The sequence below is a fragment of the Sparus aurata genome, chromosome 3 (genome assembly GCF_900880675.1).
Source record: "Sparus aurata chromosome 3, fSpaAur1.1, whole genome shotgun sequence".
In the NCBI taxonomy this organism is placed as follows: Eukaryota; Metazoa; Chordata; class Actinopteri; order Spariformes; family Sparidae; genus Sparus; species Sparus aurata.
This window is the reverse complement of record NC_044189.1, coordinates 13,634,977-13,661,916: the sequence shown is the minus strand read 5'-3', so window position 1 is coordinate 13,661,916 and position 26,940 is coordinate 13,634,977. Positions and strand designations below refer to the sequence as shown.

The window sequence follows — 26,940 nt, the reverse complement described above, 5'->3', positions numbered from 1 at the left end:
ATCAAGTCAAAGTGTCCTCCTACCTTTACAGAAGGGCTGCGTGCCGGACCAGGTCCCATTAGGGAAGCACATCCTCTCTGAGGAACCAATCAGATCGTAGCCCTCCGAGCAGCTGAAGTGAACCTTGGAGCGGATCCTGAAATCCGTCTGTTCCCTCGATCCATGGGAAGGAATGCCAGGGTCGCCGCAGGAACCAGCTGTGTCGCCTGCAGAGAAAAGGAACAAGGAAACAGAATGAGGTCTCAGATCTCAACGCTAGAATACTTGAATCATCAAAAACCAGCTGCATCTTCAGAATGTACTTCAAACTTTAGAATGACTTTCAAATCCTTGTGTAGACAAGTTATTGCATTGTAAAGCAATCCAAGCTGAATTCTGCAATACGGGGTGAATACTCAAGTGTGAAATGGCTGCCTACAGATGGAGGTGGACTGCACACGCATGTTAGTGACAAGAGGCATATGTTTGCCATAAGAGTACAGTATGCGCGCGCGCGTGTGTGTGTGTGTTTGAATGTATGTGTATTGATGGGCAAGTGGGTGGCAATGTGTGTGTGATCCCCGCTCTGCCCTTGCAGAGCTGCCTGGTCAGCAAATTCTTTCCGACGGACAGAGCAAGCTCCTGGGAACACAGGCTCACACACAGACACACACGCACGCTTTCACTCGCAACACAACACACACTTTTTAATGCAGGTCCAGACAATCATACGTGTTTTGTTATCAAAACATTTCTGCGTCATTATTTGCCTATTTTGTTTATGGTCTAAAATTTGCATTTGAGTGTTAATTTTATTAATGTCAAAGCCTGATTAATTTCTGCCAATAGAAGAAAACAGGATTCATCTATTTAGCATTTTAACTGTAATTATAAATTTGCTCCCACCATTCACATCCATTATTGAACATTAATTGAAGGTGTGCAACAAAATACAAAACAGCTACCCCGGCTGTGAGAACTTCCCAAATGTGTCTGCAGTGTTTTTTGTGATACTTTTGACAAATAACATAATTTCACACCTCCTCTGTTTGTACTATACTGCAAATATCTAGAGGCTTGCCGCTGAATCGAGCTCACACACACCGCAGACACAACATGTAATAATGATATAACATCTTTTGCAATGCCTCGGGTTTTCAGATGTCTCAGACGCATATAAATAAACCTTTATAGCGTCGTGTCACCGTTAGTTGTCTTTAAAAGCTCGGAAATGTGAGCAAAAGGTCTATGACAGGATGAATTGTTTTTATATGTGAATATCGGAAGCAGATAAAGAAAAAAACAAAAAAAATGACAGACACCCTCGGAGACGCTGCACTGCCATCTACACTACTCCCATGGGACACACTCACACACTCGCACAGCTACGAAAGCCACCATGTAGCCTCAGGTGTATCTGGTCTCAACAGGGAGAACAACCAATCTACCTGATGTCACTGGTGCAAGTGTGTGTGCCTATGTGTGTAAGTTTTGTGGGTCAGAGCGTAGTGAAAACTAATCTCTGTCGTTTCCCTCAGGTGACTTTGGAACAACCACTAATCGGTCACACACACATTCATCTGCACGCACGCACACACACACACACATGAACACACACACACACACACACACACACACACACACACACACAAGCTTCTATCCAATAGAAAGATTATGGCTGTACTCTGGCTCGGGTAAATTCACGGGTTACTGAGCTGAAGCTCCTTTGCCCACGTTTGCGGAAGTTCTCAGAGAGCTGGATGAGAACAAAAATCATTCTCACCCTCATGATAAAGACTCGTACTATATGTGGGTGAGTAGGGAAACCTAGAAGGACAAATGAAACCATTTAAAAATAAAAAAAAAGGTTTAAGCACTAACCTTTTAGCCTGCAGTTACCAAAGATTAGAGGAACAGTTTGACATTTTTAGAAACATGTATTTGCTCACTGCGCTGCATTAAACGAGGCAATTTTTGATTTTACGAGGGGGTCATTACTACCTGGAGTCTCTGCTCTATCCTGACAATCTCATACTGAGGACAACATACCAGGAGGTGATTGCATACTAGCGAGAAATAGTTCTGCTCATTACCCCCATTAATAGAAGAACACATTTTGTTATTTTTAAACTGCCATTTTTGTACAGATTATTAAAAAAAACAAGATTTAGAGTTGTTGGTAGAGGTTTTACTTTACCTTTGGGGGAGCAACATGAGCTGTTTCCCATCTGTTTCTAGTCTTTATGCTAAACTAATCTTACCACCTTGAGACTGTCGCTTATTTTCCCAAAATGTTTTAAATAATCCTTCAAGGTATTTAAAAAAAAAAAAAAGTCTTGGTCAAGTTCCAAGTCCTCATAAACTAGCTGCAAGTGCTGACTCGAGCGATGATGCAGAATTTGAACGGTTCACTTTCAAAGCTGTGTTTTCTTTTAAACATGCATACTAAAGAAAAAAATAGATACAAGCTGTGCGGCCATACAAAGCCTGCTTTTCATTTTTCTACTTTTACCTCCACCAGGTTGGTCGTGTTTTCACCTTTGTCAGTCCATCAATTGGTTTGTCAGCAGGACTACACAGCGTATTTCCACTACTCAATGTCAGGTTATTGAATTTATTCAGGAAGAACCAAAAAACAACAAAAAAAGATGATTCTTGACTTTGCTTTTGAACTTCTAGTTTCTGAGTACTCAAGTGTAAAGTAGGTCAAGGCTCACAGTCTGTTGGTAGTCAAATCTGAAATCCTCACTATCGTGAAGACTGGCATAACGTACAGCTCTGGTAGAACTCTTCCTGAGATAAATATGTTTTCATTTCATTTTTTGATTTCATTTCAGCCAGAGTAACCGCTGCACCTACTTTGTTAAAATGGATATATAATGCCACCCGAATAGTAAATGTGTTAACATAACCAACATTAGATCACAAACGTCACTGCTTATCAACAGTCATGGAGCATTATTGCAGACGTCGCACTTCTAGCAAGGGGGGTGAACCTCTTATCTCTGCGGGGCTCTGGTACAAACCTGTCTAGCACAAACCATGACTCACTGCTTTATAAACTATTACCCTCCCTCACCCTGTGTCTCCCCCAGACAATTGTTGTAAATAACAATATATTCTTGGACAACTCGTCTGGGATGTGTTTTCAGTTACTTTGTTATATAAGCGGCAGCTTGGAGCCTCTCAGTCTGAAGAGCCGTAATCATCCCACGGCCAGCCAGCTACAAACCATATAACTTTAACTGTTTGTTTACACATGGTGGAAGGTAAAGGAGGCTTTCAGTCTGGAGAGACAATTCAGCCCAATAAGTGGTGAGATATGCATACACTGTTAATCCACCAGGGAGGAAAAATGCTTGTATAGAGCATTTTACAGAACAATGATAGCTGTGCATTAGCAGTAGGCAATATTGTCTCAAATCCACTCACCATGGAAACAAAACACAGTTAATAATAAAGATAATGCACAGGAAATATATCCATATATATCCACAAGCTCAGATTTTTGGCTAGCGGCTTTACGGTTTAGCGATAATACATGTTGCAGCACAAATACTTTTGCAATTCAAGTGTTTTATAAAGTGGGGGACTTCTCGCCTCCGGAGTCTCCTGTCTGCCAACACCACGGTGGTCCAGAGCCGGACTAGTTTGAGTCGTTGGTGCAGACAGACGGTGCTGAGACAGTTGGAGCGGAAGCAGCTGGGGCTGAGAACATAGAGTGAATGGAGGTCACTCGTAGACGATGCCGCCCGAAGGATTATAATTCTGCAGTTACTGGTCTAGCAGTACAAATTTACATTTTCAAACATGTCGTGGCACGCCACTTTCTTTATTTTCTGTTTGCAAATGTTGTTGTTGTGGTTTGATGTTAGGGCCTTTACTGGAGGGGGCTGGGAGGAAAGGTTGGGTGAAGACAGAAGCTGCAAGCGTATACATCACCTGCTTTCAGATCAGCTAATGGAAACATTGAGTTGCAATAGCCAGGTTTCGAACAGGAGAGGGTGGTTGCTTTGCATATTGCACATTTGCAAGTGCAAAAAAAAAATTGGGGTTGGGGGTTTAGTCGCTCTTTAAGTATTTAAATGTGTTACCCCCAATTTCCACTGGATAGGGGTCCGCTGCGTTGCGGCTCTGATCCAGTTGTGCTCCGCCGTCCGGCAATCCCCACCGGTTGCGGTTTGAGTCCGCTACGGCGCAGTACGGTAGACAGCTGGCGTCATGAGGCCGAGGAGTTCCTGCGATAATCACATAATCACTCGCGACCGCAGTTATAAGTCTGTGTTATTAAAACAACAACACGAAGTGTTCCCGACCGCATGATCAGCAGAAGAGCTTGTGTTTGTCTCTTTTTTGAGATTCGTGTGCTGGTGTCAACACAGAGTGTTTCATTTTGAAAAGCAACCGGATGTTGTTTGTTATTTCGGCGCTTGACTTCCTGTCTGCTCGGTGCTAAATTCAGCTGAATTGCTGCGTCGTGCTCCGGCATCCGCCAGAAATAGAAGTCCTGCGTATCTGTGCCGGAGGGCTCCGGACTGCCGGAACTAGGACGGAGCAGATACGCAGCACAGCGGACCTGGTGGGGATTAACACATTGACTAAACTGAAACGTATCTGCTCCGCTGGCGTGGCGGAGACGCAACGCAGCGGAGACGTATCCAGTGGAAATTGGGGGTCAGCCTGTCCACTTTTATTCTTGACCTTCCATTCACAGCATTAAACAATCAGCAATCACGAGAAAAAAAGCCTCACGCTGTGTGAAATTACACCTTAAAAATAGGTTCATGAATTACATTGACATAACATAGCCAAAACAAAAGAATGCACATGGTTAAGGGTTCGGGGCTGAGGTGTTTGCGTGTGTGGTTGTAGGGGAGGTTGTGCTCCTCAGCCCTTTTAACAGACGGATACTGAAGTGTTCTCCTATCTCTCCATCCACCCCTCCTATTATCCCTTTGACCGAGTGCAAAAGGGTTCAAAATGGGGGCGTGCGAGATGCAAAAGCTATGGAGTGCTCCGAGTATACACTCTGTAAGGTCTCCATGCTTTGTACATCTCGCCTTTCATCTACAACTCCTATCTATCTATTACTCTTACAGATTGGGTCTACTGTTTATTCAATAGAGGTCAAAATGGTTACCAGAGCAGAAGGGCATGGGGGCACTCCAGATCCCATTGAGCTGACAAGTCCTGGACGATTCTCCTTTCAGCTGTCTTCCGCCCAGACAGGAGTATCGAGCCGTTGAACCAAATGTAAACTTATCTCCACTCAGCACACCGTTAGGGGGTGAGCCGGGATGACCACAATCTACAACTAGAGACCCAGAGAGAGAGAGAGAGAGAGAGAGAGAGGGAGAGAGAGAGAGAAAGATGAAGTAAGAATAGACAGCTTGTTTCAACTCAACACAGCTTTGAGAGAAAAGCTGCAGAGACCCCTGTCAAGAAACAGAGGCACAGATTCAGAAACCAAAAGATATGTGTAGGATTAAGGGGTAGTGAGACAGATGGAGGAAAGAGACGGACACACTGCTTTCTGAAATTTATGGCACTCATGAATGAATAAAACATCTGCTCTAACGTGAGCTGCAACCCAGAGACAGCATGTAGCTAGACAGCTTACTACCTACTTTGTGTCTGATTGAATACATCATTTGGTAATAACAGTAGTTTGTAGGTTTACAGATGACATTTTGATATTTGTGGAACACCTTGAGTAGTTACTTATCCTAAAAACTTTATCTCTTGCAACGAAGCCAAGCATAAAAACTCATGCTGATCTTACATTTCTCCTCATTATATTTGTATAACTTGGACTTGCTAGCTCTACCTTAGAGGTAGGTGATATGGCCCTGAATATCCAATACTTTTTTGAGGATATGACAAAATACTGAAAAAAAAACCTCTGGTTTACAACTCAGAAGAGCTTTTGAGCTTTCCTCAGGGGATTTTTGGCTTTCCCCAGTCTCAACCGAGCTTATTATTTTTTTTCCTAGGATGGTGAAGTGAAGTCATGGATAGCAAATAAGCGCAAGACGTTGTCCATCTAATCCTAACCCTATCTTTATGTTTGTGATTGGCAAAATCACCAATGTTGCTTCTGTTTGAGGTGGTAACGTGAGTTTTGTTCTCACAGTCGCCTTGCGCATAAAACATGGTTGGTGTGACCGAACCACTTCCACAAAACTGAAGTGGCTCCCTTTTTGAAAGAATATGACACACCCCTACTGTACACTGAAATAAAACAATGTGTGCATGGAAACAGAGACGGGCGCTGTTTCCTTAACACCAGCTGGTGACAACACTGAGCTTTTTTAGCATGATACCTTGTTTGCTGCCATCGACTGCATATTTTAGTCTTATTTGACAGATTTCTTGTTTTCAATGAGTGAACAGACACATTTAAAGTGGGCTCGAGTTCTCAGCTAAACACCTATGCACTATGCTATGCCAGCTGAGCTAATTTAGCTAGTACCTAGTTCGCTTGATGAATTTTGCTGACGTTCATCAGCTGAACATTTTTAGCCAGCTTTTTTACCTCCTCTGTCTGAGTTCAAGATGCCATTCAAGTGGTTCAAGAGATAACTTTACAGCTATTATCACTGTAAACATATGTGCAAAAGTAAAGGTTTCATCAATCCAATCAGTTCCACCATCCTCTGACCGCTTCACTGTCAGGCTTGAAAGACAGAAACAGAAGGATCAAACTAACCTATACATTCCGGTAGAGGTTTGTCCCACTGTCCAGTAGGTTGGCAGGTCAGTACAGGTGATCCAAACAGGTAATAGCCTGGGTTACAGTCGTAGAACACCACGGTGCCAAAGGTAAAGTTGCCATGCTCTATTTTACTCTGTCGGATAGAGTTGGCTGGGATACCTGGATCGGAGCAATTGACCACTATACACAGAGAGACACAGAGACGGACATACACACACACACACACAAATACACAAAGAGATATAGAAAATGTATGTGTTATTTGGCATGAACCAGAGAGGGTCACTTCTCTCCCCCCTCTTACTTTTCCCAGTGTTTTGCTCTGGGAATACAGCTCTGTATAAAATAATAAAGGGCATATAAGGAGGTTGTGGTGAAAAAGGAAGAACTGAATAGAGCTGGTGTTTAAAAGGATTGAAATGATGATGTAATGAAGTTATGCTTGTGTTTCCAGGATTCCAGCCCCGCGCAGTGTGATACATTGTCTGCATTTTTTTTTTAGATTTTACACATTTTACTGGCACTCCACTCTGTAAACTGGGCAAAACGCCTATTGATTATGTACAAACTGAGCAAAGCTACTCTTGTTGCTTTTATCACTGGAGACCATTTAACGCTTGAAATTTACGTTTCACTGAAAACAAAAAGTTTTCACTCACGAGGCTGGAGCCAGGAGAGGGTGGGAGGGATGTAGAGAATTAAATCTACCTCAAAACTTCAATAGATTAAGTCAAATTGGGACTTTTTAAAAAGAAAAGTATCTTTTTAGTTGGTCTACGTGAAAAAGAGTTTCAGGATTATGATGGCAGAGATGTTTAAGTTGAGTAAAGTTGGAGGTAGAATCAATGTTGAGATGGAAAGGGTAGAAGTGAAAAGGTATGGTTGCTTTTATGTAAAGGCTGTATAGATTAAAAGAAAAAAAAGGTGGTTTTAAAGGTTGGGATAAATAAGGTTAGGGGTGAATACACTTAACTTTTCTCCCCACCTTTACACGTTGGGGGCGGGTGGCTCCATTGGCGGTTGGCCTGACACTGAGCACGTGCAGGCCCCTCCATTTCATAACCCCGATTACAAACAAAGCTGACCACATCGTTGAGGTTGAAGCCGTTTCCCACCGTACGTCCGTATATGGGACTTCCTGGATGGCCACAGCTGATCGCTGTAGGGAAGACAGTGTGGAAACATGTTGATCTCCTTTGACATTATTTAAGAATCTACTTGAGATTGCGGAAAACACATTACTTTAATGTTAAACACTAAATTGCATTAAATGAGAGAAACCAACAATGTGTCACCGTCCGCTACCAAATATTGTACACTCACAGCCATCAGCAACTGACTATAGCTTCGACTTTTTCACAGCACTTCAAACAAAAGAAACAGAAGACGATGCAATGCTTGGAAAAAATAAACCAGGTAGATGTGTGCTGGTGCAGCATAGCAACGGTAGGAAGTTACTGTCCAACCACAGCTGAATGTGAAAGTTATTTAAACACATCCGCGGGCTTCAGGCTCGTGAGAGGCGACAGAGAGCCTGCTACTTCTGAGACTGCATGCGTGAACAGAGCGTTAGTCCGTTTCTTAGTACTGTCTGACTCCCATATCCCATCTGTGGCATTCAGCTCCAAGCCCATCTGTTCATATTGAGGATATAAATCTAAAAAAAAAAAAGGGTCAGAAATATATCGCTTCATTTTTCATCCAGCAAAGTAATTTAATAAAGCAGCTGGGCACTGCAAGTTTTATTAAATATTATTCAAACTTGAGTATTTGAGGCAGTTTCAGAAGCATATTAATACACATTTGGTGCGCTAGTATTTACGGCAGCAGGGCGGTGAGTTTCTGGGATTGAGTTAGGATGAATTACAGTGCCCACGTTCAGCGAAAGCAAGATGTCCCCCGGTGCGACAGCATGTCTCATGTAAAAGTTTTTGGACTTAGAAAGAGATCGGCGGCACAAAAGAATAGGCCTTAACATTTAATATGAAGGGTTATGTTTAAAGGTAGGAACACACTGGCCCAACCGTTGGACGTCTGAAGCTTTTGGAGAGACTCGGACGAGGTCGGGAACACATATGTTTGGTGTGTTCAGCTCCGTCGGAAGCTTTCGGAGCCGCGCGGACGTTGTCGGATCCGACTGAGCATGCGAAGTCTGAGGAGGAGGGCCGTCGGACGTCTGAGCCATTGGATTCTCTGATTGGTTGTGTGCCAGCTGAATGGCCGTTCTGATTGGCGTTGTGCTGGCGAATCAGCGCGGTGTGTGGGAGGGGCGGAATACTGTGTGCGCTTTGTTTCTCTATGTACTCCGTTCCGTCATTCCCCGTTTTCATGTTTTGCAGTACTGGCACGAGACTAGTTGTTATGTCCGTTCAGGACGAATTAATTCTTGTTCGTCTGGTAATGCCTCGCTGCTTGTTTAGTATGCAGCTGTTTTTATCGGAAATAGTTAAGTTTCGTTTTGATCGAAAGTAAAGAGAGTTGCGTGCACAAGCCTCTCGTTTACAACTCACAACACAAGCGCCACCCGCTTATTGCATCTCGCGCAAGCGCAGAACGTACACGCTACTGTGGAGTAGGCAGTACGTCGAAGCGGTGTGTTCAATGCAACTTTTCTGCCGAACGGGTCAGACAAGAGGCAACAGAGTGGTCGGAGAGTGGTCGGATAAGGCAGTTGGACGTCTCGGCGGTGTGTGGGGGCCTTAAGACTGAAATGACCAATAACCATGTCATTATGAATATTTATGTTGTCATTAAGCATTATTTGTTTATACTGATAAATATGAATATATTTAATATATTAGTTCTGTTGACTTGACATTAACCAAGAAGACATAACTGGTCATAAACACAGGACAGCAGGCGTTATTATCAAACATAATTAAACTATTTAGCTTTATGTGCGAACATTACAATAAACTATCATGTGGTTGGCTGTCTGACTTCATAAAGAGGTCATTAAAGGTCTAATTTGTAGGATAGTCGACTGTCCAGTCTGATTCCCAGCTTGTCAGTACTGATGCTTTGGCTTGGGTGCCTGATCTATCAATCCAGAGAATCCATTGTTGCTGGTGTTAAATAAATAAAGTTTACTTTGTTACTGCACTTCAGTCGAATTTTCAGGTACTTTTACTTCCTACATTTTAACACAAATAGCTGCACTTTCTACTCCTTACATTTTCAAAACAGGCTAATTGCTTTAGTTTTAATGCATTTGAGGGTAATTATCTTTTTTTACATCTATTTTGCGTAATTGCATGCCACCTTCCCAACATCACAAGAATGATTTCGACTTATCAGTATCATTATCTTTTATACTTTGAGTACATTTCAGAGCCTGTACTTTCTGTTACTTGACTAAAGAAGTTAAATCAGTGCGTCTACATTCACTAGAACATTACTTTACATCTACTTGAGTAAAGAATGTGTGTGAAACTGCCACCTCTGCAGCGTTCATTTTTGCATGGTCACAGTCAAAACTGGAGAGTTTTTCACATCACATTTTTACCGTACTGACTGGTCATTGCAGTTCTGTTTCATGTTGATATACTTAATATGGAGTTATTTGCAGCATGATTTAGTTGTTTCTGTATCTGTGGTGAATGTTTCTGCAGTCGCTCCCTCCGGGCAGGGCTGCAGTGTTTTTTAGCAGTCAGTGCCACATAGATGCAGCTGACCGCTGACATAATTTAGATAAATGTTTTGGCTTTGCGTCGCCCATTACTCTTTCATCTCACATTAAATGACCCAAATCCAATCCAGTATGACTTCTTCCCGATATGAAAGCCAGAAAAACCTATGATTTAAACCAGACATGAAAATCAGAGGTCGTGTAGTTCTCCATCCAGGAAACCACAAGAAGCACAGATTTGTGCTGAATATCTATGTTTTTGCTACAGCCATTCATAAATACCTATGAGAATGTCTAATAACCAAGGAACCATAGCTGGTATCCTAATTTGAGGTTATTATTTTGGAAGTATTAGCCTACATCTCGCCATCTTCACTGTTAGCACCGAGTGTCCTCCGTTTGCCATTGCGCATCTTAACTATTCATCTTGTTAACTTCATTCACCACGGCTGCTGAGAAGTTTGTGTGTGTCCCTCATCCTCCCTGTGCTGACGACAGTGTTTTGATGTCTGCGTAAACAGTCAGGTTACTGTTACTGCCAGCCCCTCTCTCATCTGCCTCTCAAGCTCTCCCCCTTTAAATTGGTGCTTTAAGAGGAGGAGGAGGAGAAGGGAGGAGAGCAGAGACGAGGTGAGGAGCGGAGAAAAGAGGAGAGGAAATAAAACAAGAAAAGCAGATTAGGTGGGTGGAAAAGTTAGCAAGGGAAGAGGAGAAAAAACAAAGATTAGAGCAGGAGGGAGGTCGCTAGAGGAGGAGGAGAAAGGTGTAAAATAACAACTGAGGTGAGGAGAGCAGAGGAGGGGGGGGATCAAGACTAGAGAGGAGGGAAAGGGAAGAAGCCAAGGTCTCCTTTTTTTCATTTCATCAGTGAGAATTCAGAAGTTTGTTTGTATGCCTAAGATACAAATTTATCTGACACCATCAGCATGCCCTACAGCTACACACACACACAAGCGCACGCAAACAGTCTCATCATCATTTTGCTTTTGTGTCTCTAAACAAGAGCCTCTCATCTCCATAATTACAGTATAATTCGGGCTGTAAAATGATTTCCCTCAATAACTCCTGCATGAATAACTCCAATAAAACTGCATAGCAAAGAAACACCGGATATACAAATGGATATACAGACTCTTCCGACCGCACAGACATGACTGCATGCAATATCCCAACACACAAACATACTGTCTGATATATATGCCGTATATGGAGCCTTTCTTGTTTAAGTGTCCGCAGTGAAAAAACACTTTCCATGCACCTTCTGCTCCAGAAATGTGGGCACTACGTCACCATCAGCATCTTGAATATGGTTCTAATTTAGAAAACACACAGGCTGGCTGTCTCTTTGGGAAAAGGCATCTGTAGAGTTGGCTTGATATGGCAGCCATCATCACCACCTTAACTGTGCCCAGTTGCTGCCTAAAAACATTTGTGACGCTCACAGCCAGTGACCAATTTTAGAAGATTTTCACAGTGGCCGGGACATGTCAGAACCTTCTATTTCATCCTCAGGCCCATTTATTTGTCTCCTTCAGACCATACTGGCAGTTTGGCCCTCTGGTCCTTTATATAAGACTGCTGGTGTGAATCTGCAAAAGCTCAGGATTATTTGGGTGAATTCATCAAGAAAGAGATATTCTCAAAATACAAACTGTATGCTGGATTTATCACTCTTAAACAAGTGCTTTATTCTAAATGGTTTTATTTTCCTTTTTTTCTTATTTGGACTTTTCCATCCTTGAATGGAAGTTTAGTGGGTTTTATCAGCTACCAGACAAACTTCCTTGGTGAACACTGCGGTGCTTTGTTCATAAACAATGTTCAGGGTGGCTACACTGTTGTTACTGATTATTAGAGGCTCATAGCTTCTGATCGGTTTCTGTCAGCAGAAGCTAACATCTCACTTTATAGAGGGAGAGGTCGTCAGGTGGCAAACACAACTCAAAACATTCCCATTAAAGGGAATTTCCACTGATTTGACACATAAGTGTCTGTTTACAGGTCTTGGAGAGTATTACTGGCCTCATGAAAGAAGTTATATAAAGACTTGGTGCCTCCAGGGGAAGCAACAAAATCTGATGAATGGCCTCAAGTGATGTCACTTGAGACCATGTTGAATGGGTCTGATGACTACAAATTTTGAAAAATGCAAAAAATAATGTGAGATGTGGCGTGAGGAAGATGCGAGTGTACCACAGCTCTGTCGCCACTCCTCATCTCTGTCCTCGGGCTAGCAGCTCGCAGCTACATCAACCACTGCTAGCATAACACAATGTTGACTGTTAGTGGTCGAGTTGCATTGTGGATAACATTATGGGAAGAAAAGGATAATAATAGGCTTAAAAAAAGGTTGATATCATAGGTTTGGATGCATTTACTTAGATACTTATTTTTTCTTTTTGTTTTGTTTTTTACTTTAGCTTGAGTCTGTTAATGCCATAGGCATGCAATGATAAATTGGTTGAGTAATATTCTAATCAAAAGTGAGAAAAAAAGGAGGGTAAGTAATACATTACCTTGTCCATTTAAGTGACATTCTGCAACACAATGTCATATGCTGCAGGTGCACAGTGATAAGGAACTCTTACTTCAAATCTAATTCAATGTTAAAAATGCAGTTGTAAAGTTAACACTGTGAGTCCAAACTATTAAAAAAGACAGAAATCAATTTCTGACTGAATTAAGGACTTCTTATGAAAAGAACAATGCATAAACCCCACTGGATAGTTTTCTTCATCACTGAACCATTACAAAGCTGTGACTTCAGGTGTTTTTAATCATGTGCTGAATCACATCACATTCAAGACTGCACACTTGATTGGATTAATTCCCATCAGCAAGTCTTCATCATCCTGCTGTGATGGATGATTTTTGCCACTTTCCATCAATGTGCGCCACCACCGCCATTTCTTTCCTAATCTTAGGGCAGTTAGTAAATATCTATTTGATGCACTCCTGCGATATCGATCATAACCACATTAAAGGGGAATTATGTAGTTTTGGAGAAGAAATTCACAATTTTATTAAGGTAATAATATAAAGTCTGACATGAATTTATATTTTCCCTAACTGAATAAACAAGCTGTTCTGGAAAATAAAGGTCCCCAGAACACTGTTCGAAGCTAGACAGGTGGCAGGGTCCGCCAAATATAAACAAAGTCAAACAGTATGAAATTGTGTTGTCCTTTTACTTCAGTTTGTTTATTCAGTCTTGAAAATGAAGAGAGTTTATTTAATTAAAGTATCAGTCACTGAAGAGGGTTCTCTCCTGTTTAAATTCCAGTTCCTACTTTGAGGAGCTGTGTACTTGTGTACTTGAGGTGTTTTTTAAGTTGCCAAGGCCAATTTCTTCTTTTTTCGCTGGAGTCAGGGTTTCCCTCAAAAGGCCTTACAAATAGTGTATCAAACATATCTTAATTTGTCAAACACAAGGCCTGTTTTCATTAGTATGCTTTCAAAGGGATTTGTAGGATGTATGATATTGATTCTTCAACTCCTCAGGCCAATAAACTATCCAAAATTAAAATGAAAATGCTGAGAACTTCATCAAAACCTTAGACTTGAATTGCCTCAATTCGAAAAGACTTCAATATCTATATTTGGTATGTAGCAAAAAATTAAGGGTATCAAAACATACCGTCAAGCCTCCTCTAGAGACAGTTTGACACAACACATTTGCATTTACCGTTTTTCATCTGCATACATGCATACAAATGCACATAACATGGAAAACTAGTCTTGCCTTTTTTTCCCCCTGAAAAAGCAGATCGTTAGATATAAGTAAAGAGATAAGCCGAGTGTGTTGTGGCACAAAGTTTGAGTCATCCTGTTTCTGCAACTTATACACATAATGTGTAAAGACTTATGCAGTCTGTATGTGGGTGTGTACAGTATGTGAAAATACTGTAACTGGGTGCTTTTGTGTTATTTTACTCACATATACAGACAGGCAGCTGTCCGGACCACTGGTTGTCTTGGAGACAGATCCGAACCGATGAGCCTATTAGCCGAAAGCCGGGCAGACACTGATACACAACCGTATCACGGTATCCAAAGTTCTCCCCTATCACCTGGCCGTTCACAATGCCCTCTGGGATTCCACAGTGACCGGCTGAAAGACAGAGACACAGGCCACTCAGGAGACTGCAGGTAATGGTGTCAACTTGTGAACTGGAACTCAGAAATGTTGCTGTAAAGATACTATTCAAAATATTCATTCTGGAGTTGGCTGATTTTATCAGCCCCTCACAGATAACATTGTAATGGTGTATATGTTGTCCAATACGTGCAGACATGAAAACTGTTGGCATCGGCCCCAAAAATGCTGCATCGGTTGCGTTCTTGGCTACACAGTATCGCCGACCACTGGATTTGTAATAAACCACAATAAACCTGTTCTTCACTGCTTTGATTATTGACCGAGCAAAATATAGTATTCAAAGCATCTTGCCCAACACTGCTCAATCTTTCATTCCAATGTTTATTATCTAAACTTCTCTTGTATCTATAACATGTAGAGGTCACAGCTCTCCTATATTTACTAAGAAACAGATCAGTGAACACGAGCACTACCTGTATTAACTATTATATATACTATATCATTTTACAAACACATCTTGTTTTGCTTTTGATCATTTTATTTGCTTGCTTTTACTTTCTTTTGTCTTGACCAGACATTCAAATATCTAAAAGTTGCGTGTCGCATGGTACCCGGAGATGTGTTCCCTGGGTTATTTTCAGGGATAGAAAAACAAAATTGGCAAAACAGTAACATTTAATCAGGCCTGGGAGTTTTAATCAAACCCTGAGGGCTGGTGCACCTTCCTGGATAAGGAGACAGTTTGCTGCCTCTCTGTGGGGGCACTAAAATTTTAAACATCTGCTGAAACCTTTTGCAAGCCTGTAAAAGAAGGCAATTGCAGCTTGAAACCTGGTTTACTCTTTATTATGAGAAATGTCACAGTGGGAGCTGAACAAGAACTCCGTCTTCACAAGATATCAGCCGCTGTCATAAATTGGATCACCTATTTATGGTGAGGGCTCAGATGGTCAGTTGCCCTCGACAACATTTTCACAGCTGTGTCACTGCTCTTGACAATACTTCCAAAAGCGTCTTAATTTTGAAACAAAGAAAATGTCTACTTAAAAAATTAGATTTTAACTGGTAGCTGCTTAAAGATTTGCGGGCCTCTTTACTCTGTGACCATACCAATCCTCAGAGGTCTGACTGATGCACAGTGCTAATGCAAGACGTTTTAAAAAGCGTTTCACTAAGCAGATAGGAAATGTGTATTTTCTGCTCTGAGAGAGTTTGGATTGGATATTGATTTTATTCTTTACAGTAGATAAAACCTGCACTGTGTCCCTGATGTCAGCAAATGCTAACGATTTCACAGACAGCAAGGGAAGTGGGGGAGAACGGGAAGAGAAAAGGTTGCCGGGTACACCTTTGTCATTTTTTCACATTGTCTTTGAAGTGTTGATTACTGGAGTAAAAGGGCAAAGCTCAAGTGAGCAACACTTTACTTTCTTGAACATGTTGCAGAAAGTGTGTGTGTGAAATGTTTTGGAGAGAGGACATGGGTCAGTACCCATACAGGGGCCAACTTATACTCAGCAAGTTCCCACACGCTATCAAAGTTCCTACAATAATCATCAATAAATGTAACCAAGTAAAATGCTCTGATCTGCCCTGTTTGAGTTGGAGGTGCAGGGAAATAATAATAAAGTATATAAAGTAAAGTAAAGTAAAGTAAATAAATAAAGTCATTTCAAACCATGAAATGTAAGACTTTTGGTTTGCAAATTACAAACGTGAGCTTCCATGTCTTTTGTGCATTTTTTTTTTTTTTTTTTTCAAAGTGTCTTTATTAATTTGTTTAATGATTTGGGGATCATTTTACAAAATCAGCTTTAATTACCAAGATGACTGGAAGCAAAATAAGTGCACAGGCTTACATTTTAAATAAGCAATACAAGCACAGCAAAGCTACTTTGTTTTGAAGGATAATAAGAAAAGTTATTGAATAAAAAATGCTGTTTATAGCACTTTTTAGAGCTCAATTTATTTACTTTTGACAGAATGATGCCTCCTCATCAGTCTAGGTTAAGTTCCATTGAACTTATTGCATCTCATATCCCCCTCACCCTGTGAAGTATTCTGGGAAGCGATGTTTCGACTGAGGATTCATGGAGAAGTGACAGCACCGTGTCATAACATCTGTTACCTCTGGCTGGCGCACTGACAGAAGAAAGTAGCTGCTTTTTCCTGGCTTTATAAATAAATAAATAAAAAATAAATAAAAAACTGGAAGCACAGCAGAAGCTCGCTTATGTTAGTCTTGCTGCGAGGGTGGACGGGGGCAGAGGAAAGCAGCTGGGCAGCCAGAAGAGAGGTGTAGGGCACAAACAGTATGCATCTCTGATACCTGTCCTCATTAGATTGTCTTGAATTACATATTTAAAACTCTCTTTCAAATGGTCACTGTAACATATCTCAACATACTGCTATATGTTTGAATACAGTACTAGCTCTAGTAGTTACGTACCTAAACACCGTGTTTCCGTTCCACTCCAAAGCCCAGATGACAGGCACTCTCTGACAACTGACCCAACCAGCATGAAGCCAGCATCGCAGGTAAAGATGGCTGTAGCTCCAAATGTTGTCTGAGTACCAATCTTCTTCCCATTGGGTGGCGATGGCAGCTCACCGCAGGATATAACTGGAACACACAGCCAGACACCAGCACTTTAAAAGCAGTTGTGCACCAATTTAGAGCCAAGTTAATGGCAAGTTAATTTGACTTGCTGGTAGAGCTCACTGGTTTCAGTGAAGATTGCTTGCCAATGATGGTCGGGTGTTGAACACACAAATTTTGTGGCCAAGCTATTTTTTTTGTTTTTTTTCCCTTCTGTAGACTCAGAAATTACCAGTGAAGAAAATAACAGTACATTTTTAAATGTCACAGAATTCTTAAAAAAGAAAATAGCATTGACTCAAAATGTCAAGGGTTACCCAGAAGAAAAATAGAAGATGAGAAAAATGTCAGCAAGCTCTGTGAGGTTAGAGAAGGGATTAGATGAACAAAATGTTTTCCTTTGTAAAAATAACTCAATAAAAAAGTAAAAATTATTCAAATTCAAATAATTAATTGAACATGAACCTAATTAAGCACACACAACTAGTATTGGAAAACAGGGAATTTAAAATGTCAACCTTTCACAGCCAATTCCTTTTTGTGCACAAGACAGGCACTGTCACTTAAAGTATGTTTGCGTTCATTCTATAAAGCAACATTATGCAGAAATCTTCTCACCTTGGCAGTGTGGTCTCTCGTTTCTCCAGCTCCACATGCCATTGGCTAAGCACTGGATGTGGGCAGGGCCTAGTCTGTAGTATCCCGGGTCGCAGGTGAACACAATGCGAGTTCTGTACTCGTAGTGTGAGCCGTTGACGATCCTCCAGCGGCCGTGCTCTAGAGAAAACGAGCCGATGCTGGGACAAACCACCACTACAGAGAGAAGAGAAAGAGATGGCTAGTTAATTTTCATTGCTTGAACAATGTATATTTTTTAAGTCTTCTTGTTGTTGTAGAGTGTTTGAATTTTTTTTTTTTTTTTTTTTTTTACAATTAAGTAAGTCAACACCAGCAACACAATCAGGTTTGGTTTTAATACACTATGGCTGATGTTACAAACCAGAACATCGTGGTATCTTGTTGTGGTTGCTCCACGTCCCATCAGGCTGACAGATGGCTGACGTCAGCTCTTTACTGGACAGTCTGTACCCATCGTTACAAAAATAGGAAACTCTTGTTCCGACGGAGTAGTCAGCTGTTAAAACGCCGCCGTTTATAGGAGCCTTGGGTGCTCCGCATGAGACAGCTAGGGGGAGGACAGATACACACTGTTTAAGAAGACAGCATGCAGGCAGACACACACAGAAGCACCAATGCACACTTATGTCTGTCATGGAGGTAAGGTTTGATGTGGTTTTTGTGTTAGATGTTTTCAGGGGGGGGGGGCAAGCCGCCACACTGTATTATATATTGGCAAACAAGCTGGCATATATTCTTCAATGAAGCTATCAAACTAAAAATACACAATCAAGAGATGCTTGATCTCCGCTTCCAATCAGTTCTAACAAAATACATCCATCTTTGCTGAGCATGCTGCTCAACAGTCCACAGTGGTTTTAAATAGACTGGTTTGTAGAGCGCCGCACCGTGTAATTACACAGTGTCGACAATCTGCTATACATCCTTCATTTGACTTTCTATCAATACCAGCTCCGGGCTGTGCCTTCCTCCGGTTATTTGAAGTGTGGGATTAGACACTAGCAGGTGTAAGCTAAAGATCAGTCTTTGTGAAAAATACTGTCCTGGGCTATACTCTAATCTAAAATACATACATAAAGAGATGGGAAGAGAAAGAAAGCAGGTTCTATCGGCGTTAGCAACAGTAGCCACAAAGCGGGTTTGCATTGAACTTCACCGATTGTCCAATTAATTTAGCTGACGAAATTGCTTTAAGAGGCTATTAGCTGTATTAGCATTCAACTGCATGTCACTGTTACAGCTAGCTAATCTGAATAGTGTCTGATGTATACATTTCAATGATGTATCAATTTCTTATGTTTCAACACTGATCACATGTATCATCATCAAAGCTAGCTAACATGATCTTTACAAACTACATTTCTCAGTGGTTTGGCTAAAAGTGCACACTTGTTTTTTTTTAAGCTCAGAATTCTAAAAAAATATAAATATGAATAATGTTGTTTTATATTCATGAACAGCAGATACAGAAAATGTAGTTTAGCCTGAAGTATAGACAACTGGCTTCATCCATATGTTCCCAGGGTCCAATGTTCTGAGACATGTGTTTCTCTTAATGCAAGGGGACATTTTAAGAGATTAGTAAGAGCTATCCTCACAGTTCATAGGAGAACAAAGGTAGATGGATGTTTGTAATGCAGTTTGAAAGATCTGTTTAGCCATTGTGATTTGCTGAAAAATTTGAGGGCGTAGGTTTCAAGAAGTATAACATTAGATAATAAGCTGTAGATAGGTGAAATTAGCATAGTTAGTCAAGGAAACATACATTAAACATTGGGAGAAAATCATTGCTGAGAACAGAAGGCCCTTTGAAAGGTCTCCTTAATGTGTCATATTGAGAGGATAATGAGCCATCGCACCTTGACACGCAGGTACAGGAGAGTCCCACGCGTGGTAGCCGAGCGACGTGCGGCGGCAGGTGGCTGTGGCGTTCCCTATGAGGCGGTAGCCGCGATCGCAAGCCCAGCGCACCACGCTGTTGACGTGGCCGCCGCTCTGAGAGGAGATGGAGCCGTGAAGCGGGGAGTCCGGGGTCGAGCAGTACAGGGCTGGAGAGGAGGAAACAAAATTGGAAGTGGAAAATACAAACTCAGAATTGAAACGGCTTCACATGTGTTGGTTTGCTGCCATTAAGACGTTGAGTAACATCGACAGTAATCATCAAGTTAACACTTTTACTGACCAAAATATTTTTGTGAGCAGAAATGTTAATTACAATAGCAGTTATTATCTCTCTGACATGTCTTACAATCCGAGTGTTTTGGCCAGTTAAGATCTGTCTGAAACGATGTATGAATGCTAAATACCATCAACAATAAGTGTCTCTCTGCAGAGCTTTTGGGTTGAACAATCAATGAGAAGAGTCACAGTAGACATGCAGCCATTACCAGACACACTACCATCAAAGTCATCAATGGCTTTGTGCAATTTTATGAAATATTCATACACCTAGAAACATTAATATTTTACTCCAGGCCATACGGACAGCTGCAGGTAACACAAGGGGTCCTGCTGCAGCCGCCAGCGAGCAACGAGTTTAGCTTCATCTAAGTTTCTAGGTCTGTTATTTATAGACTGTGAGCATGCAGACATCTCTGTCTGTCTCTATGGCAGTAGATATACTGTAGGCCCTTGCACAATGATGTCACATCTTGTGTAGGTTTCCAGTTTTCTATTTGTCTGTGATTGGATAATGCCCCCACCTCCACCAAAAAAGTTCTTACATATTCGTAATAAGCCTGTATCGTATGTCCCTCTGGTCTGCCTCTGGTCCAGTATCACAAACTTGTGTCGAAAATACACAGCAATTTCAGCAATGTTTTGGACAGTTTGTCCGTGACTACCAATTAAAGTTCTCTGACAAGCTCATTTCTAAAAAGCACTAAAAGTTGATGACCACAGAAAGCGCTAGTGTCACTGAACCAGAACATAAGCGGAGCAGTTGGCTGACAAGCCATTAATGCAGGGACTTTCCCATGTGGTATTTTTAAGTGTTTTTTCTTCTTTTTTGTTGTCACAATGAACCACTAACCCATCTAATATACTATATAAGTATAAAGACAAAGTTTACCCTTAAAATAAGTTGATATGCCTGAACATTGAGAAGACTTTCATGACATTGTGAGAGTTAAATATTTGCCTGGTAATAAAAAGAGCTAAGCACCATTGTTTTCTCACAGTGGTGGCAGGAGGACTGTGTCATATATATGTCTGATTATGCAAGTAAAAACAAAACAAAAAACTAACAAACATCATTAATGAAGTTGAACCATGACATTTGTAGGCTTACAACACGTGTCTTACAACTCTTGCAAATGCTCACATTAATCACCGCTACAAAAGAAGGTTACTGAATGCGAGTGTCCCGGGAGGCTTTTATGTTATTATTGAGCGTATAATTCATCATACAGAACAGTAGTGTTTTAAAGGTTAAAGAAGCAGGCTCCTCACTAGACTGGATGAAGTGGAAAAGCAAACTAAACAGGTAATAGTCTCCTCTTCTCCTTAAATGTCAAGGAATGCCCTTGAATGAAGCACTCAAGGCTCATTACCCAAGTGCTTAATGCCCAACAGTCTCAGGTTATACTTAGCTGGCCCAGGTGCAAGACTGTGGAGATGTACAGTAAAGATTGCTGTAAACAGCAGCTGTGCTCATCAAGCCGCGCTTGAATGATAAAAGTTCAAAACTAACCCCGTAACGCAATAAAGGAAACTGCTTTAGGAGACAGACAGAAGTGAGGTCAGAAAGTGAGCAGAATATGAAGAAAAAAAAAAAACTTTTTATACACTTTCTTCTATATTCTCTATTCTCCCTGCAGGATTTCATATACGTTGAACAAATTGTGATTGATTTGCTGACACAACTTAGGGCTCTTGTCCCTCTGTCTTTCTGTCTGTCTCGGTCTACTTCTGTCCTTATTTCCATGCAGTATTAAGATATAAAGTAGTAGTAAAGTAAAGTTGGGATACATACTTTGGTACTCACCAACATAGCGAATTTTGAAGCCTTTCTTGTTCGTGCCGTGATCTGAGGACCAGCGGACAAGGAACTGGTGGCCAGAGGTTGTGATGTTAAAGGGCGTTGGCAAGTCGCCGCTCAGCGTCGCCAGGATTTGACTGTTGGGTGTCGAACCTGAGAGAGATCATGAAAAAAGGAGAGGAAAAGCAGGAAAGGTGAGAAAAAGAAAGATACACCTTTGGTACCTTTGAGAAAGAAAGTGTGGCCGAGTATGTGTGTGTGTGTGTGTGTGTGTGTGTGTGTGTATGTGTGTGAGCGCGCAATAAAAAAAAAAATACTGGACTTCTTAGCTGAAATCTTACGATACCGTATGTCAGTGTTGTGCTTTGGGGTGTGTAGTTTTTTTTAGTGATTTTTTACCATCAAAAATCTCCAACACATCAAACTCTCTCTCCGTGTGGAAACTTTCAAACGTGATGGTGACGTTGTATCCTTTCTCTACTGTCACACTCCAGGAACACATCTGGAGGTTAGGGTAGCTCTCTGGCCAACCGGGGCTCAGGATGACACCTGACGAGTCGTATCGCACATCATGCGCGGGACATTGGACTGCGGACAATAATGAAGAGAGGGAAATGTTTGTGTTACATGGGTGCATAATAATTTAGTAAAATCTATTACAAACACACTGAAATTGCTTTTGCAGTGACATGCACACACCTTGGCATGTTGGTGGTGCCGCATCCATCTGAAGTCTTTCTCCGAGGCGACATGTTAGAATCTCACTGCCTACCAGTGAGAATCCAGGATTGCATCTGTACCTGATGATGTCACCTGGACGCACAAAATCAGTGTGAGAGCAAAGTCGAGGCAGCAAGAAGGAAACAGTGCTGTTGATTTCTCCTGTACTTTACATTTACAGTATACTGAGATACTTGCTTAACATGAGTCACTTTGTATTAACACTTCTCTGCATATCAGAGAAAAGGTACTTTTCCTCCACTACACTGACAACTATTCTATTCGATTTACGTTTTCTTTTATTATCGATAAATCTGCAGATCATTTTTAGAATCAATCTAATCGTTGAGTCTGTAAATGTCACAAAGATGAGGAAAATGCTCATAAAATAACAAAATAACATCTCCAAATTGCTTTAACTGTCCAACACTTAAAAAAAACACACATTCTTCATGAATCATGATAAACAACAAAGAAAAGCAGCCATTTCTTAAAAGAAGCTGGAAGTATATGTTTGTCATTTTTTGCTTGAAAAACGACTATCTTTTATAGACAAGACGATATTTGTTCTCGTACCAGACACTGTAGAGTTATAAGACCCAAGTTTGCTTCCTCCATCAAATTGACATGTCAAGAGGCACTGCAGTCAGACAGCAAACTCACCTATCTCCAACTCGCCATCCTCCATCAACATGACAGCGTTGGGCACTTCTGGAGGAGGCTGGCAAACCCTTAATTGGTAGGCTAGGAGAAGAGACACAGCAGAGGGGAGCAGGGAGGACAAAGAGAGGGGACATCGTGTCAGAGAAAATGTGGTCGGTAAAAATCTCAAAACTTTCTGATGTTTCCAAAGTAACTTTTTTTTTCCTACGTGAATGTTTTAAACGTAACCTTTCTAGTCGACCTGCACTAATGTGCCGTATCCGACTTGCCCAGAGAACTGTGGCGAGAAATCTTCAGAAAACCAAACAGTTACATAACATGTTTTTTCTTTCTATTTTATTTAATCGTGCCTGTTTCAGTTTAACTTTGCGTCTTTTTTTTCCAAGTTCAGGTGGTCAGGTCAGCAAAGCGTGGAATCAAAAAACAGAGCGGTTACACAGATACAGCACTGCCTTGACTCATAAAAAGGAACTGACTTCACAGCCACTGAGCTGAAGGCTGTAATCAATATTACTGCATGACCATAGATCACTCACTAACAGAGAGTGTGCGTGTGAACAGAGTGTGTGTGTGTGTATGAGTGAGAAAGAGAGAGAGAGAGAGAGAGAGAGAGAGAGAGAGAGAGAGAGAGAGAGAGAGAGAGAACAGAAAGACCCAGACAGAAAGAGGGGAGGACTACGGGTGAAAGCGGGAGGAAGGGCTGAGAGCTATAAGTCAGGATGAAATTGACTATGAAAATGAGACCTGCCAATAGTATCTGCTGCTCTCATGCATATCAAAGCCCTGTGGTCCGCGCGTGTGTGCTCGTGCGTGCGCGGTGGCGTCTGCGCTCCTGTGCGCGAGAGGAGAGGTTCACTGTGAGCAGTCATTGATCTCACTAAGCTTCAGGACCGTTTTTTATAGCTACTCTCACATTCACGTCACATCGGCTTTTCTCGGCCTCGCGTCCATGACAACATCATCCACCTCTGTACGGTCCTCGCCTCTGCATGGGAGCGCTGGCATTCAGAACCTTGACCCAGAGATAAACAAATAGAAGGACAATGACACAGATAAACATCCCCAAACAGTGGGTTGATGCTTCCTTTGGGGTTTGTGTTGGCATTTCAAACCAAAACTGCACTTTAACAGCTGTTTCAGATGCAAACTGTGACATTCCGAGTTTCGTTTGCGTCAGCAAAGGACACTGAAGAATGGTAGAAACTCTGTCCCTTGTTCTATCAAGTTCCCGCCAAATTAATGGTGCATACACTTTCTGAATTTATCAAGAATGAAGGCCAGACACCAGAGGAACTACATTTGTTTTGTTTTTGTTTTTATGCACAAGTCAAATTTTAAGTACTGGAATATTTTTTCTTCAGCGTCTTCTTTAAGACTAGTGGAAAGAAAACATTCTGGAAATGTGTGCAAATTTATACATGTCAATACTTGTTTTGACGCAAATGCAATGGAAAGGGGGAGATGGAACACCACATTTAGTGGCTGTATGTTATCAACAACACCTTTAACTTGCACAGCCTAATATGCATATTGAAACATTAAAATATGTACTGTATTGTTAAAGGTTGTTTGCTCAAAACGACTTTCTCTGAGCCATAAATCAATTTCAGTAAGACTTCAATCCCTAAAGTTTCAAATTTTATTCCTATCTGCTACACATTCTGAAAGTTTACCTACAGGGATTTGTTAATATCATTGTTTTATGGTTGTTCAATGTATTTTCGGATTAAGTGATCCAAAATGCATTGTATTAGAACTTTGGACCCTAACATGTAATTCTGACCACGACTTTATTCAGTGTTCAAATTTTAGTTCTGGAAATGTAGCAAATTAAGGCATTTTTCATTACATAATCCTTAACTTATATGTTCAAAAAAAAAGTGTCTTCATGTAAATGATCAACTGTAGAAGTTTCATGGTGATAACTCCAAGATAATGTTTTTACCCTATTTACTTTTAGTGACTCATCTCCACACGATCACACACGTTGCCCTCCTTGATCACCTACCTCTCACTCATGCCTGTCTTACCTGTTCTCTTGTTACAGTGTCTATCAAAACAGAAGAGACAAAGTAATACTAACAACCGCTGCCTCACATGTCATCCCCTCCCTGTCTTATCAGTCTTCCCCTGTCACTCTCCTCTGTGCAATCTCCAATAAAGCAAAAATCGAAAATAAACTTGAACCCCTCAGATGGTTATTGTTCCCGTGTGAGGCTGACAGCTGACAGTCACAACCTGCCAACGGAAATTCATTAACGGCATGGCATCTGTGTGAAAAAGTAAAGCTTGTGCGCGACTCGACGTCTTTTCATTAAAAAGCAATGAGCGGCAACTCTTATAGAAGCGGCTAATGTAAGTCTCATGAGGACGGAAGTTCTACATGTGTATGTACTTGTGTTTGTATGTGTTAGGAGGGAGAAAGAGAATTAGATTTGGAATGTGGAAAGTGTTGTGAAGGGTACAGACACTTAGACTCATTCAAAGCCGTTCTGTCAAATTAAACCTCACACACGAAAAAAACAACAATTCTGACAAGGATGACGAATACAATAATCAGTTCATTGCGGTCTGGCCCCCCCAGTGCAATGCCAAAATAAAACAACAGCCTTTGCAGTTTGACGACAATGCATTACATTTGCAGCCAAGAGCACGTAAGATTCATCTGAAACTATTCTCTCAAACTCTCAAAGTGTAATACATCTGGCTCTTTTGACAAGTGAGACATACCTTCAGTAAACACTAGAGTGTGCACATAGGGAAGAAAATGTAGCTGTTCAACATACTTGATACTTTCACAGTGTATTTAATGATCCTTACTCTAGCCTCTTAAATCCACAAAGGAAAGAAAAGTCTCATGTCCTGTTGGACCTTTAAATAGTTGAGTGTATACGGTAAGCACATAAAGTATTGTGTTATTCCTCAAACCTTCAAGTCAAAGCATGATTTAAAAACATGATCATTTGACTTAAACGTGTTATCATGACAGGAGACGGATAGGGGATAAAAAAGACGGACCAAAGTGTTTGAAGATTGATGCTTGCAGGCAGACAGGCGAAACAGGAAAAAAGATGACCGGGGAGGTTTTTCATCTTAACAGCGGTTCAAAAAAACAAGGGGGGTATCTAAGTGCACTGAAGGACCATGGTAGAGAGATTGAACTAAAATGAAAGACTGAATGCTGTAGAGCATTTTGACATGGAGAGTGTTTGTATGTGAGTAAGACTGCACCACTTCTATGTCTGGCTTTAGTGCATCGTTTCGTTAAAATGCTGAATTCACAAGTCTAATTGTTTTTTATTGAACATACTAAAGATTCACCTTGTCCCTATAAATGATGAATCAGTTGCATGACTACTGTCCTAATTAAATTGTGTTGTGTTTTTCAAGGCTATTAAAAGTATTTTCTCCTCATCTGATTGCAGTTGTAGAAAGGAACAAAAATGATAACTGGAGGCAAACAAAGACAAGATTAATGTTCACACCCAGGTTAGGTTGAAGGATTAATGATTTTTCTCAGTGAAAGTTGCTGTCAAAGGCAACCAAACTGTGCAACGTTAATTTCTGTTCAATGATGAGCATTTATATTGCTAATGGCATTGGTAATATAGGTTTACACTGGCCATTAGCTTACCTTGGACTGATCACTAACCTCACGGGTTACTGCCGTATTTTATCAACATATGTGGACAATAAACCAAACGGTCTTCTTGTTTTATAACCAAGCAAGTGATACCTGAAAAGTAAATCACACCACAGACTTTATTCATGTATTCTATGACTCACTTGTAAGAGCAACCGCTATCATTTAAAGTAACCGGATAAACAGAAAAAATGGCATTGACGAATGAAAACGGATTCAATTTGTTTGATAAAAGCTGCACAATGATGACCAATGACCACTGTTGTCTATAACGCT

General features: G+C 41.1%; 1 protein-coding gene across 9 annotated transcripts in view; it reads right to left on the bottom strand.

The window, feature by feature from the left end:
* Nucleotides 1-26,940, bottom strand: part of csmd3b (CUB and Sushi multiple domains 3b) — a 376,450-nt gene that overhangs the window by 22,616 nt on the left and 326,894 nt on the right. For 5 of the 9 annotated variants that reach the window (XM_030411810.1, XM_030411814.1, XM_030411815.1 and 2 more), the window contains 13 exons: nucleotides 23,022-23,102; nucleotides 22,338-22,451; nucleotides 22,038-22,226; nucleotides 21,633-21,791; nucleotides 19,519-19,707; nucleotides 18,021-18,206; nucleotides 17,639-17,833; nucleotides 16,871-17,044; nucleotides 14,260-14,433; nucleotides 7,668-7,853; nucleotides 6,689-6,874; nucleotides 5,120-5,293; nucleotides 24-206 (listed from right to left, as the gene is read on the bottom strand). In XM_030411810.1, the coding sequence (XP_030267670.1) occupies nucleotides 24-206; nucleotides 5,120-5,293; nucleotides 6,689-6,874; nucleotides 7,668-7,853; nucleotides 14,260-14,433; nucleotides 16,871-17,044; nucleotides 17,639-17,833; nucleotides 18,021-18,206; nucleotides 19,519-19,707; nucleotides 21,633-21,791; nucleotides 22,038-22,226; nucleotides 22,338-22,451; nucleotides 23,022-23,102 (2,190 nt within the window). The remainder of the gene's footprint in view (nucleotides 1-23; nucleotides 207-5,119; nucleotides 5,294-6,688; nucleotides 6,875-7,667; nucleotides 7,854-14,259; nucleotides 14,434-16,870; nucleotides 17,045-17,638; nucleotides 17,834-18,020; nucleotides 18,207-19,518; nucleotides 19,708-21,632; nucleotides 21,792-22,037; nucleotides 22,227-22,337; nucleotides 22,452-23,021; nucleotides 23,103-26,940) is intronic. The other 4 variants (XM_030411813.1, XM_030411819.1, XM_030411811.1 and 1 more) reach the window with 3 other exon arrangements.